Source organism: Centruroides sculpturatus, unplaced genomic scaffold, assembly GCF_000671375.1.
Source record: "Centruroides sculpturatus isolate CEXI.00-Female unplaced genomic scaffold, Cexi_2.0 scaffold1368, whole genome shotgun sequence".
Lineage (NCBI taxonomy): Eukaryota > Metazoa > Arthropoda > Arachnida > Scorpiones > Buthidae > Centruroides > Centruroides sculpturatus.
Window position 1 is genome coordinate 9,962 of NW_019386509.1, and position 14,447 is coordinate 24,408.

Below are 14,447 nucleotides of genomic sequence, written 5' to 3' on the forward strand. Positions count from 1 at the left end.
GAAAAATTTATGTGAAAAGTCTCAGTCTTAAAACTAAAAAAAAATAATAATAAATTCTGTTGTTTTATCTACTATTCAAGGTGGCTTAGAATTGGGAATTTAAGCAAATATGTTTGCCTACAGCAGTGTTTCTCAAAGTTCTGACATCTTAAAGTACTGATTGCCCCTTGTAAACAAATAAAAAACAAAGAACTTTTGTAATTAGTCAAATACAGTACTTGACCACAACTTGAGAAGGAGAATTCTATAAAATATATTCATTTAAAATAATAATTTCTTTTTCGGTACGAAGATCACACTTTGATAACCACTTATTGTATTTAAAAATTTTAATATACAAATAAAAGATTTATTTTATAATTAAATTAGTGAAACTGTAAGCTCTATTCAAGAACTTCTAATTCTTGGAATTCCTCGTTAATAATAATTTCAAATTTCTTAATTGGGCCACGAGAAATTGCTGTAAACTTTGTATACGGTATAACTTTATTTTCAAGATTAAAACCATATTTTATTCCCGATTATGATCCTATAGGAATTAACACAGCCCGAATGAATTAAACCACTGAGCACTAGTAGCCTGTCCGCCTGTCTTGCCTGTTTGAGGTTTGCGCCTGTCCGCGTGGAGTTTTCGAGTACTTTTTTCACATTTTTAACATCTAAATAGGATCCAATTTCTAATAGAAAGTCCTACCGGGAGATAGCCCATGTTTTACGTTGCCAAAAATAAATAAAGCAAACCAAATCTGAGCCTGTAGGGAATTACAGTCCGATTTAGAATGGCTTACTTTATAGACGGTCAGACCTTCAGTAGGAGTGGCTGAGTGTACTATGTAAAATACGTCTTATAAACACTTCTACATTCTACACCTAGTTTTATCGCGATAAAACTAAGTTTAGTAATCATAAATGATTGTTATCTAGTTCCAAACACTAATTTCTAATACAATCATCAGTAATTAATTCGATAAGTCTACATATATTGAATTAATTAATCTAAATTTTTCCCCAATTTTTCTCTAACTTACACGACTTGAAATTCGTATAAATCTCTTGTCTCTCTTGCTCGGTTTTGTTTAATGGACAACTCGAAATTTCATATTTCGTACCAATCGATTAAGCATTTGATTTAATTAAATCAAATGTCCGGTTGCTTGTTGTGAAATATGAAATTTCAACTGGACACAGATACTATTGACAGATCATTTACGGATGTTTGTATAACTTAGATTTTATTATTATTATTATTATTATATCCAGATGCCGGATAAATATTACGTTTTGAATTTCTCTAAAATGCATAGTAAGCTGTCCAGGCAATCTTACAAAATTTCCATTCAGAAGCAAAGAAACGATCCCATTATATACAGTAAAACCTATCTAAAACGGAACCTGGATATAAAGGAAACCTACCTAAACGGGAAAAACATTCGGTTTACACAGGTTTTACTGTATATATAATTTTTTAATATATTAATGTATTTAATATAACAGTCGACCCCCTATAACACTGTTGATTATTCCGTTTTATATNTTGCTTTTGCATCTTCCTACCTCTTTACTGATTTATCGCATTTAAATTCGAATAATTTTATAAATGTACAGTACTTTCGGCGATGGTTCATAATACATGTAGCATTACGAAACAGCATTAACATCATTACAGAACTATCGAGAATCGCAATTAGTCGCCATGTTTATTTAATGCTTTGACTGTGCTTGACTACACTGATTTATATAAACTTAGCTCTGTTCAATCGTCCATTAAGTTAAGTTGTATAATTTTTCCTTTTTAAACAGTATTATCATTAAAAAAAACCATTTCTTCTTCCAGTTAACCTCATTCCATTCTAAAGAATGGTATACCAGGCAGTGACTCCGCGCCAAGTAAAAAGTCATTGACTGACTATACATACAGGGATCAGAGTTGCCGATATTCGGGGGGCGATACCTCCGTTCCCCAAATTCCTACGGTAATTCTTAATATCTGGTTCGAAAGATAATTGTTTTCTTAGGTAGCGTGTAAAATTTCAGATTTTTCTATAAAGGGGTTGCCGAAATATAAGCAATCGAAGAGTTATTAACCGTGCTAATTAGTACAAGGGTGTGCATGGAAAACACGGATAATCCAAAATAGCCTTATAAACTATAAAAAGGAAAACTATTCAGAGATAATATATGCTTTCCACCTTAATTACTAGTGGCTTGTTCCTGTACATAATACTTTTAACAATCGAGTCGTCTATCTAACACTTTTTGGGAGATAATGTTTGAATTGAAATAACGTAACTTCCGGTAAAAACCGGGCGTTATTATATAGTTAATCAGAACCTCCTGCTCCTAAAGTTTCCATATCTGGTCTCGTCTTTCATCTATCTAACTCCAATTGTTTGCATTTCTAGATGTTTCAAGGTCTCCAAGTCCAAAAAATGTAATACTTCAGTTGGGTACATTAAATACTAAAAATAATTAAATAAAGGGTCATTATATTTCGTAACCTTTACGTAAAGGCTACTAAAATTACTTTTAAGCGATTTTAAATGACTTACGAACACGTGTTCGTAATTGACGAAGAACAGAGACTGAGAAATGTGCTCGTAGAAAGATACTAAAGGGGGGAGAAATTGTAAGAAAATAGTCAAGAATATAAAAGAAAATACATTAATTTATTTAGATTTGAATAATGTACAGTTTATAAATTAATATTTAATTATTTAAAGATGTTCGTACCCAGAAACACTTAAAGTTTCGTGACGAATAGAGAGTCTAGTAACAATGTGAATTACAATGTCTCGTCTTTATAATAATTCACTTTCTCGTAACTACTTAAATCTTTGTTTATTTATTAAAGATAAAGGGTTACTAACTAAAATTTGTTTCCGCCATATTGAATAGCTTTGATTTTACTCGAGAAATACAAAAAAATTTGGATGTATGGACGTTAGTGAGCACGATTTTGTTCACCCTGTTTGAAGCTTAATAACTCCTGTGTTTCCTGTCGAAAATTTCTGAAATTTTGCAGGGTGGTTTGTTCATTAGAGGGATTGAAGCTAGTAAATTTTGGAGGTTAAAGGTCGTGGAGGTGTGGAGATAAAGGGATTCGCGTGTATATTTAGTAGGGTCGGACTCGATAACGATTTTACTCGTTATTAACATTTAGAATCGTTTATAAAACTCATGCCTACTCTCAAAATTAAGTTTTTTTTTTCTTTTTAAATAAAATATCACAACAGATGGCATTACAAGCAGCTTTAAATGTTGCCGGGAAAGTTAAGCAACTCGAAGGATTTTCGAGTATTAAAATACCAAAATTTAAAAAAATATTCCACGTTATTTTATATTAAAATATGCATGAAAAACAAATAATTGTAAACGAAACTGGAGTCATCTTTCGAACAGATCTCGATCGGGATTTGTTTTGGAAAATTTCATTAAGGTTAGTCACCTTTCAAAGATTATTTAAAAGATTCGACGCTAATAATAAACAAAGTAAGAAATGTTTTGATGGAAGTTCTGTATAAAAATAAAAATAAACTTTAAAATGATTGGACGCCTTTCTTATCGTATGTTTCTATCTCATCTCTTATACCTTGACCCTACTTTCCATTTAAAATTATAAAACTCCCTTCACGTCTTTTATTATCTTGTGTACCCTAAAGAAGGGAATCGTTTGAGGTGAGTATTATTAATACCAACGTCAACGTTATCATCATCATCATCATTTTGATAAATTCAAAAAATTATTTTTCCAGGTCGTCTCTGTTTATCTTACGATCGTTTCTAGGAATCGGCCGATAGTAAAGACCACCCGTATAAGGTTTATTTACTCATTACGACTGTATTCAAATGAAGAAATATTTTTAAAGAAAATAATTTTATATCCTTACATCTGGCAATTTTTTTCTTCCTCCAACTGACCTTGCATATGAGTACTTCCAGACGGGATTTAATCAGTCGTCGATATATGTTTTTATCTTCAGACCGAAGACAGCTTTACATAAATTAAAAGAACTGCCATCGACTTTTCAGCTCTCCGTTACGAATTTTATTCAAATTATAAAAATGTTTCTGGACTTTGCATTGATTTTTCTATGTTGCCACTTGGTTTCTTCGGCATTACCACGTAAGAATTTTTACTCCGTATTATATACTCTTACTACTTAAATGTAAGCTCTTTAAATTATATATATTTCAAGGTCCGAAACTGTACGGTAATGCCATTCCGGATCGCGATGTCGATCCGAATTATTCGTCTACCAGAAAAAAGATCATTCTGTACCATAATTTCTTTCGAGCACGAGTTAATCCCCCGGCGAGTAACATGTTGCAGGTGGTAAGTTGAACGTCTTCATCCATTTTTTTTTCTTTGGTAAATGCTACCCGATTTGATGACTTAACGCAATTTGCATCTTCCGATCTTCTCGACGAAGAGTTGGCACGATGGAGCTACTGAAGATGCGGAAAGATGGGCGCAAGCTTGTCAAGTTCTCTTACACGATAACATCACCGGAAGATGGGTAGACGGTAAGTAAATATTATACTTTAAATATTCTTTCGTGAGAATTTTGTGGTTAATTTCTTTGAAATCATAACGATAGAATTGGGTTAGATTTTGTTGTCTCCGAAACAAAGTATAAAAAGAATTATAAATATTCGAATTAATTTAAACCTGAATCATTTCACAATATGACTACAACAATATAGATAGAAATATGGCCGCCGTTATATAGATAGGAGCAGAGAGGGCAGGAAAGATGTATCGCTGCTTTGCTTTGATAGCGGCACTAAAAAAACTGATTTTGCTTTCTTTACATAAAATTCCTTAGGTGTTATACTTTTATCGTGTAAAATGGCATATTTCTAACTCGTTGAATTCCCATCGGAGATCATACGGTTCGGTTTGGGTTATTTGTTTTACGACAACGCGATCTGCCGAGAGTGAAATTTCAGTGGACTTTCTATGGAAATTTCTCCCTATTTACGTGTTAGACGTGTGAAGAAAACCTGGAAAACTCAACGCGGCCAGCCCGTTGGTCACCAGTGTTCAGTTCAGTAGTTTCATCCACTCGGCCACTGGCGAGCCTTCTAACGAATATAATTAGTTTTTCAATCTCCTGTACCAGACTTTTAAATTACGCCTTAATCAGGTCCTCGTCCAATACAATGAATTTTTACGCGAATGCACGCTTAAATTTAAAATTGACCTTGAAATTAAAGATCGATAATTGAACTTTTTCTTCTTGAAACATATGCCGTATTCCTCTAGAATATCGTCTTTAATTCGACCATTTAACATCAACAAATGGTTTAGCAAATTCTTCTATTAAAGTTACGTTTTTCCCTTCTGATTTATACTCTTTTATAATTTTCACTAGGTGTCTTCTACATAAACAAGAATTAATTATCATCAAATACGCAGACTCGAAGTAATTTCTGAATCCTGCCGGCGAGGTGATAAAATGGCTTTCATTCAGCTGGATAAACAAACCAATGACATCATAAGCAGTATTAAATAAAACGGGCTATGTCATTGGTTTGTTTATCCAGCTGTATTAAAGCCCCCATTCCAGGTAACGTGCCCGTTATTTTGAATACCCCAGTTGATTTTTTAATATTTGATTACGGGTTATAACATCTGTTAATTAATTCAACACAATAGGGGGAAAGGCGGAAGGTTAATTCAATACAAGGGGGAAAGCCGGCTGAGAGATCCTCAGCCGGCTCTTTCCCTTTACTGTCGTACTTCCAATTTCTATTAAAGTTATATTAATGACCTCCAAGTCTTTAGTACAGTAATTAATTCAAATAAATATATTCACTGTTTAACATAATTAAACAACATAAGGATAAGAAGATTGCCAGATGTCCGACTTTTACGGAATTGTACCGGATTTTTTCGACTTCCGCCTAACAATAAAGTTATACGATGAAGTTTCTTTTTCTTTTTCCACATTTTAAACGTGTTTCTATCACTGGAAGAGTAAAAATACACGTCTATTGCGTGTCCTGAAGTTGAAGCCACCCACTATTTTTCGGGAAAAATTCATTTTTGTCCAGGAGGGTTTCATCCCCATGTACCTAAGGCTCCTATTTCTTTCCTCATTAACTAAACTATCCATATAAAGCATTAATAAGTCATTGTTATCTGAAATTCCTTCGTTAACTGCACTTTTAAACTTGAAAATTTTGTTCAAAAATTCTTAATTTTCGTCTTAAAATGTCCGTATTTTTGTCGTCGAGCTATTGTAGAGCTTCTAAACTCACCAGACGATTCACCACCCTCCTCCACTTTTACACAGACAAATTTACAAATGAAGACTCTAAGAAAGAACGTAGCGAATCAGAATCATCATCTTTATTTACCGATGTTTTTTGCACACTAAAATACGAATCTAGACGTTTTATCTTGATATTTGGCTCAGTGGTCAACCTTTTCCTTCCAGTGGCACGTTATAGTTTCAGTATATAAATTTAAATTAGCGGTCCCATGTTGCCTGAAGACACTTTTATTCGGGGAAATTTTTGAGAGGATTTCCTTGTATCGTCATTAGTTTTTTTTAACGCGATCTTTGAAGGGTTCTGAGCCATACCAGCAATCTAGGATTCCCTGATGACGCCAAATTAAATTTTCGATATTCTTACTATAGTAATGAGTCTATAAAAGATTGGTTTGGTCCTCCTTGTTAGTGGGGGCCTCAGGAAATTGCTCTTTTTGTCCACAGGATAGCTTGCCGCTGCTTTCTTCTGTCCAAGAACGAATGCCAAAGTCTCAAAGCCATTCATTGAAAAAATTTATTATTTGTATCTAGAATAGGAAAATAGCTAAATCCTAAGTACAGTCGACCCCCCTATAACACTGTAGATACGTTCCGTTCTTTATGAATCAATTTTGTACGAGTCCTTGCCAATCACAGCCCGACACGTGTGAAGTTTACGGACTACGGCTGTTTGAAAGATTTTCTTCCATAAAATTAATCGATTCCTAGACTAATTCGACTCAACATTTCCAAAACACGTATATTTTTGGGGGAATAATCCGTATAAACTACGCTATAAACAAAAAATTGTAGGATTACTTACCGAGTGTGCACCGTTCGACATCGCCATTGCTTAAGCTTGTTTTCGTCGCGGAGCAGCGCACCAAACGGCGGCCGCGATTTTTGATAAGTTATTTTTCTGCGAAAACTTCGTTGAACTTTGGAGACATCATTAATATAAATAATTTTTATGGCCGTTGAATAAGAAATGTTTCTTTCACAAGAAATGTATAAAATTAGTGCTGTATTAGACTTACGGTACCTAATTTACATACTGTACAGACGATAGTAAACTCAACTTACTCGCCTAAACTCTCCGTAGTATGGCGCTGGACGGCGGAAAGTATATATATATATATAATTATAATAAAGTTACAATAAATTAAGTTAATATATAATTATATATACAGTACCTAATTTATATATAATTAATATATAATTATATGTACAGTACCTAATTTATATACAATTTATATATATAATACTGTACAGACGATAGTAAACTCAATTTAGCCGCCTAAACTCTCCGTAGCGTGGCACTGGACGGAGGAAAGTAGTTCGGCTGCCCGATGGATGACGTTTTACCGAATTATAGGAGTTTTTTTACCAGGTTTGTACGGATACCGTCGCAAATTTTTCGCCGTCATATAGGAATCCGAACTATAGAAACCCTTATAGGGGGGTCGACTGTATTGACAATATGAAAATTATCATTTTCTATAGCTAAATGTAAAATTAAAGCAGCTATATTTAGCTGTAAAATAGTTAAATTGGCAACTATGATGCATTACTCTCTAATTAAGATCATTACGTTTTCGTTTGGTTAAATTGATTTTAGCTTAAAAGTGGGGGGAAAAACCACTTTGTAAAAATGTAGCTAGTGTTGAGTGAACATCTTTAAAAAAAAATCAACGACAAGCTTCAATACTTATTCTAAAGATGCAACAAAGGGAATTAATTAGTGAATTAACAAATTGATTTAACTTGTTGCAGCAAACAAGTAAAGTTAAGTAATCCTAATACAGAATATATATGTTTCTTCAGCACGAACTTTTTATTTACATTTGATAAAAGAGTTTCAGTAAATAAAAATAGTTTTCTACATCTGCCTAAACATCTAAGGGCCTTTTTTTTCCCATTGAAAGTCCTCCCGAGAGGCATCACCTTTGTCTGATCGCCCACGTGTTGCCGTTATATCCTAGTAGCCGATTAAATCTTTATCCACGCTTCTATTTTCTTGTGATTTTATTTATTTTGTCTGACAGAATACGACATTATTACATCAACCAGTTCTTCAAATGATAAATCATTCACTTCGTAGTTACTATTATCGAATTCGTTCCCTCTTCAAGTTAATTTTGGAATATAAAATTAGCATGTAATTAATTTATGTGATAAATAAATACTATCAAAAACTCCTGAAGGCCGAGGTTAAATATAAAAAAAACACTATTTAAATTTATATTATGATAAAAGATGGTATAAATCCTGTCTGTCTGAGTATAGAGATGAAAAATCCATTATGGACTGCATCTTACTGAAGCGGAATGTACATTTAATACCTAACGACAATTGTAAGTAAAATAAATATGGAATAAAATTCAAAAGATGATAGCATTGGCCTACAGAATGAATAAAATGTCAATTTATTAAAATATAACCAAAGTTTTCTATTTTTCAAATATTTCTTTTGAAGTATTGATAGATCTAAGATTTAATGAGGTATGGCAACGTAACATTTGGGCGATCTGCCGAGGGGGTGCCTACAGGGAGGAATTTCTATGGGAAACAGAAACTGGCACCCATTCGGGTGTTAGACACGTGAAAAAAAACCGGCAAACTCCACGTGGCCAGCCCGTTGTTCATGCGCGAACTTATAGGAAACTGGCCTTTGTTTCGGTATTATAAACAGAAGAATGTGTTCCATAGTCTACACAATAGACTATGGAACATACTCGTTAGCCAATTAATAAATCAATAGACTATACTTGTACAATTAGTATACAGAAATACGCAGATAAAATCGTTTAAATGATTTATACCGCATTTGGCGAGTTGCCTAACTTTCCCTGCGAAAGACACTAACGAGTAAGACATAGCATAAAATTAAAATTGTCTTTGGTGCCATCTGTTACGAGATTTTGTTAAAAAAAAATAACTTTTATATTATTAATTATTGTAAAATGGCAAAAAGCCTAATATTTGAGTGTAGAAATGAGTTTTACTTTAAAAAAAAAAAAAAACTTATAACGAGTAAAATCTTCATTAAGTCGGTCACTATTCGAGATGTGACACGCGACCCCCCATCTCCTAAAATTTAATAGCATCAATGCCTCTTATACACAAACCACAGTGCAAAATTTCGTCTGTTAATCATTATCCCATACACAAATATCAAAATATACGTCAACAACATACTCATATACCGAATTTCCCCCTTTTACTTTTTTGGGTTCAGGGGGGTCTCAAAATGTGAAGATTTGTAAAAATTCCGGAGGGTCAAACTTGAACTATTCCAACGATTGAAACATAAAAATTGTTTTAATTTCTTTTCTTTTCTTTCATTTCTATCACACAAAACACAAATTTGTGTAGAGCGAGTGCAGTAAAACCCGCGTAAATCAGATATTTTTCCCGATTAGGCAGTTTCCGTTTTATTCGGGTTCCGTCTTGGGAAGGTTCTACTGTATAACCGTTTCTTACAATATATTAAACATTGAAACCAACTTGATTTAGACATAGTCTGAAAGTAAATTTCAAAATATTCCGCTCATTCATCCTCATTACATTATTCAGAATGACAATCGGATGAAATAACTATCTCTTATTCTTCATCCCGAAGATGAAGGTGATGATGATGATGATTATAACTTCAAACTTGTTTTTCAATCTTTTCTGCTTATTGGTTTTGTTTATTATTTCACTCTGGTTTTTAAGGTTTTCAATGGAATGTTAAACTGTTTACTTGCTGTTCCTAACGATAACTTTTCTTTTTTAAATAGCAACAACTGCATTCTTAAATCATCCTAATTCCACAATGCTCGATTTGTTTTTCTAATATAATATAAGTGTTTGATTTGGTATAATATTTATAGTATACACATAAAGTACACAATTAGAATTGGAATATATATTCTTCTCATATTAAAATGTATAAACTAGGTGGAAAGTAACTAGGTAGAAATAAATTACTATAATTTCTATAATTCTAAAGCAAATATGATGAAGATTACATAAAATGTATCATATTAAATGGAAATACGGAAGCATACCTTAAAATTCAATTTAGGCACCAGTGTCATCCACAAGTTTTCCTCATATCGTGACGTGATGGATGACCATCTCTATGTGCGTCCGCAATCAAATCTGTAATCATTTTAGCTTTGAATGACAATTTTTGATTGTTTTCAAACGGATTGTGGCACGAAATCCCTCCACCACACGACATCACCTCTGCACAGCAATCACTGATTTCCACAGCTCATAACGCGCAGCAATCTGCAATGGGTCCTGAACAGACAATGGTTTGTCTTTTATTCCACTCTGCTTGGGGCATCTCTCGGTCATTGCCCACACCACCGTTGCAGAGATTATAAAATTCCATTGATTGATGTATATTTGTACATAAATTTTATTACGGTTGCATTATCATTACAAAAAGTATAGCTATTTCTCAATGTCTAGTTATTTTTCACCCATACTGCAAATAAAATCTCCTCCCTTCGTAATAAGCCATCTCTCCTAAATATAGAGACGTCTTTTCGGTACGATGTGATAAATAACAGGTTGGTTTTACTCAATAAAGTACAGCAAGGATATAAATAAGAAATTCAAATTTACGAAAAGTTCGTATCTTCGTTTACTTCCCCTATCATTATTATTACTTTGATCATGTGGAGGCCATGTCACAATGCATTGCCAGCCAATGTCAGCATTCAGCAGATTCAACTGTGTTACAGAACAGTCTCGTCTTGTATCGACTAGTGGGCAGGAGCTTCTAGGCTATATCGCCCCGTGATAAAATGTGACGTAATTGTCATGTAATAGTAGTAGTATGCATTTATGATGGTCTTTATGCGGGGAATAATGCATTCCGGGAAGTATTTTAAGGGTAGCTGATCCTATTCAGGCGTTACAGACGTGGAGAAAACCCGGAAAACTCAGGCAGAAACCCGTGCATCATCAATTCTTTCTGTTGAAATTCTTTGAGCTGCTCAGTTTGCTCCCTCCTTTCAGTCATCCGCTTCTAACTTTGGTCAGTCGCACGCCATTACGGTAATAAATAATAAAACGATTATACTTGTACCGTGAGAGGCTGAAGGCCCGTAGTTACATTGGGACTTTCTTTTATCATTTTGTTCAGTTTATACCGTTAAAAAAAAGTAATTTTTCTTTAAATTTGAATACAGTACTTTAAAACATTTTTTTACGCGAAACATTTAATGGTGTTTTCGATGCAATTCTAGATTACGGTTCCTGCGGGCAAAATATTTTCATCGCTAACGTTCGGGTTTCGTGGTTTTTTGCTATCAAAGTATGGTTCCTGGAACACCTGAATTTCACTTATAACGGTTCCAACAATATTCCATCCGTCGTTGGACATTATACGCAAGTAATTCGGGGAGAAAAACAAAAAAAAAAAAAAAAAACATTTTGAACAGATTTAAAAAGTAAGATTAATAATGGTTTCCCTCTTAGATGGTTTGGTACAACTCTCACAGAATAGGATGCAGTTACTACTATTGTGGTCCTAACGTCACCGCTAAACCCTATCACAGTTACATTTGCAATTATTGCCCTATGTAAGTACATTTTTTCCTTTTTATTCCAGTTTGTAATTTATTTAATCATTTATATTATTCGTCGAAACGTTTAGTGGCAATTATCCCGATCGATTCAGTCGTCCATACGACACTGGAGAACCGTGTTCCAAGTGTCCCGGTCAGTGTAAATATAACAAACTTTGTAGTAAGTATTAACGTTTTTCTTTATCTTTCTAAATTTATATTTTAAAATTAAATTATTATTATTATTTTGTTAAGCTAACGGATGCGATTACGGAGACTTCTGGGCAAATTGCGGGGAATTGAATTCCACGTGGCACAATTGGTTGTGTGACGACGAAAATCAGGAACGTTCGCAGGCATGTCGTGCCACCTGTCGATGTAACGGAAAAATACTGTGATGATTTTCTTAAATATTTTGATTTCTGTTTTATGTAAATATCAGTTTTTTTGTTTGTTTGTTTAATTTTCGCCGAAAATTTGGTCGATCACTGAAAATTTTAGCTTGTTTCCATCCAACTACGTGACAATTTAGCAGACTTTTCCTCCGTCCTCTACGAGGATACATGCGCTGGAAAGGGGGAAGGGGGAATAAGTTCCATCGGCGGCTCAATTCAAGCTCTGAATGATACATTCGGAAACTTAACAGAGCAGTAGAGCATACTCATAGGAACAAAAAAGTCAAAGCACCGTACCTCTACACGCAACCCTTCGCGAGATATAACCTCTCCAAAATTACTCTGTGGCATATTCCTACGCTTTCTTTTCCAATCCCAAACATCCCCACGGATATGGGTAATTCTACGTGATCGCCACCTTTCAACTGCTACTTCCGGGGAGGCAATCGGGAGTCGCGTCGCTCTCTCCGCTAAGCGTATTGTGTGTTTAACTGGCATATTCTAACTGGCAATTATCGGCAAAGACTAAAGAAAAGCCCGATTATTACGGCTAATTACGCAACGTTTCGCTGCTACGTTCGTACTTGACCCACGACTAGATCAGTCTCGGCACGTGTAAAATACAAGCAAACGTTTCCAAGCATCTTCTAAAAATGCTGCTCCATCATTGAATGCTATTATCTCAGAGGCAAAGATTGCGTGAAGAGTTGCTAAACCAAAACTTACTACATCGAAAGATACCAAACCAAAAGAATATCCAACAGATTCTCTTTAAGACTTACGTGCAAAACTTGCTCCAAATTCCTGTGATAATAGCGAAGTTGCGGCCGAAGTTTTCATCTTTAAAACGTGAACGTCGAACGTCGAGCGCCGCTATCTTGTATACGGCGCTCGACGTTCGACGTTCACGTTCACGTTTTAAAGATGAAAACTTTGGCCGCAACCTCTCTAATATTCGGAAAAGTTCGTATCCTCTTGTAAAACTTAACCCAAATATTCGCCAAACAACTGTTGCTACTAATAAAGGAAGTTCCCGAATGTTGCATATTTCAATTTGAAGACAAACTTCGATTATTGGATTAAGAAAAGTAAAACTGAAAATCTTGATTCGCAGAAAAATTGTAATCAAAGTATTAATGAAAAAGCAATTTCTATATTAAAAGTTTTCCATATTTTAAGACTCAAAGATGCAAATAGCAATTTCTGTCTTCATCAGATTTTTGAAAAGCATTGTTAATCGAAGCTTTGTAGGAATATGAGCCGGTAAAGTACGAGTTAAAGAAAATACATACCATTACTTCTCGCATTCTCTTTCGTTGTCTTGAATAACCTCGAGGGATCACGTGACCCGCGCTTCATTTCTATGGCCGAGGGAGGGCCGCGTGGATGGGCCCGCAGTGCTTTTCTCGTGTTCGCATGCCCGAAATATGAGTTCCCGTATGGTTCTGGTAGAGCTACCTGGTGGGCACGTGCGGAGAGATCGGAGATCGAGTTCCGGCTCAGTTAACCGGTGTGCTATTAATACTGTAGATATTTGTATTTACAGGCAATAGATGGCGATTTCGGACGAAGATCGGGGGGGAGGTACGCGCGCGGAGGGCTAAGTAAGGGGCATGCGTGGTTTTTTTTACCGCAGAGTTCCCTGACACCCGGAAACCGCGCCCGCAGAAATCCGGCACCCCTTTTGGTCGTGGAGTCACGTGACCGGAAATGACGGAGTCAACTATAGGGGAATATCTCGCGAAGGGTCACATATAGCGGTCTGGTTCCCGACTTTTATGGTCGTGCAAGGGATCTACAATTTGGGAGGGGGGTCAAAAATCACTCATTCGGAGCTTGAATCGTGCCTCGGCGGCCATCTTTACACGATATTCGACGCGACTCTAAATCAAGATCTAATGAATTCGCTTTAACGAGGATCTTGCATATTAACAATTTGTACTAACCGACTGCAATTAATTAATATACTCCAATCAGAATTCGCGCACACTTATTTAAAAATATGCAAATATTACCGAAACTTCCTTTTAACCAAATTCTCCGTGCTGAATATTGCGAAATTGTGGTTTACAGAATTGCCCGAATAGAAATTATAAAATTGATTACCGATAATTAAGATCAGCACCGACATCATTTCGTAACCGGATAAAGTTTCCAGATGTTCCGGTTTTTCGGGAATTTCCCAAGTTTTCTCCGACTGCATCTAGTAACAGGGAAACTATTATAAA

At 35.0% G+C, this 14,447-nt stretch overlaps 1 protein-coding gene across 1 annotated transcript; it reads left to right on the forward strand.

The window, feature by feature from the left end:
• The first annotated feature begins 3,577 nt into the window (after nt 1-3,577).
• On the forward strand, nt 3,578-13,086 carry LOC111615179 (cysteine-rich venom protein LEI1-like). Its single transcript, XM_023356583.1, has 8 exons — nt 3,578-3,675; nt 3,753-4,123; nt 4,197-4,333; nt 4,431-4,524; nt 11,504-11,649; nt 11,736-11,839; nt 11,914-12,005; nt 12,080-13,086. Exons 2-8 carry the CDS (start codon nt 4,063-4,065, stop codon nt 12,220-12,222), a joined length of 777 nt encoding a protein of 258 aa, XP_023212351.1. The 5' UTR covers nt 3,578-3,675; nt 3,753-4,062; the 3' UTR covers nt 12,223-13,086.
• The last annotated feature ends 1,361 nt before the right edge of the window (nt 13,087-14,447 follow it).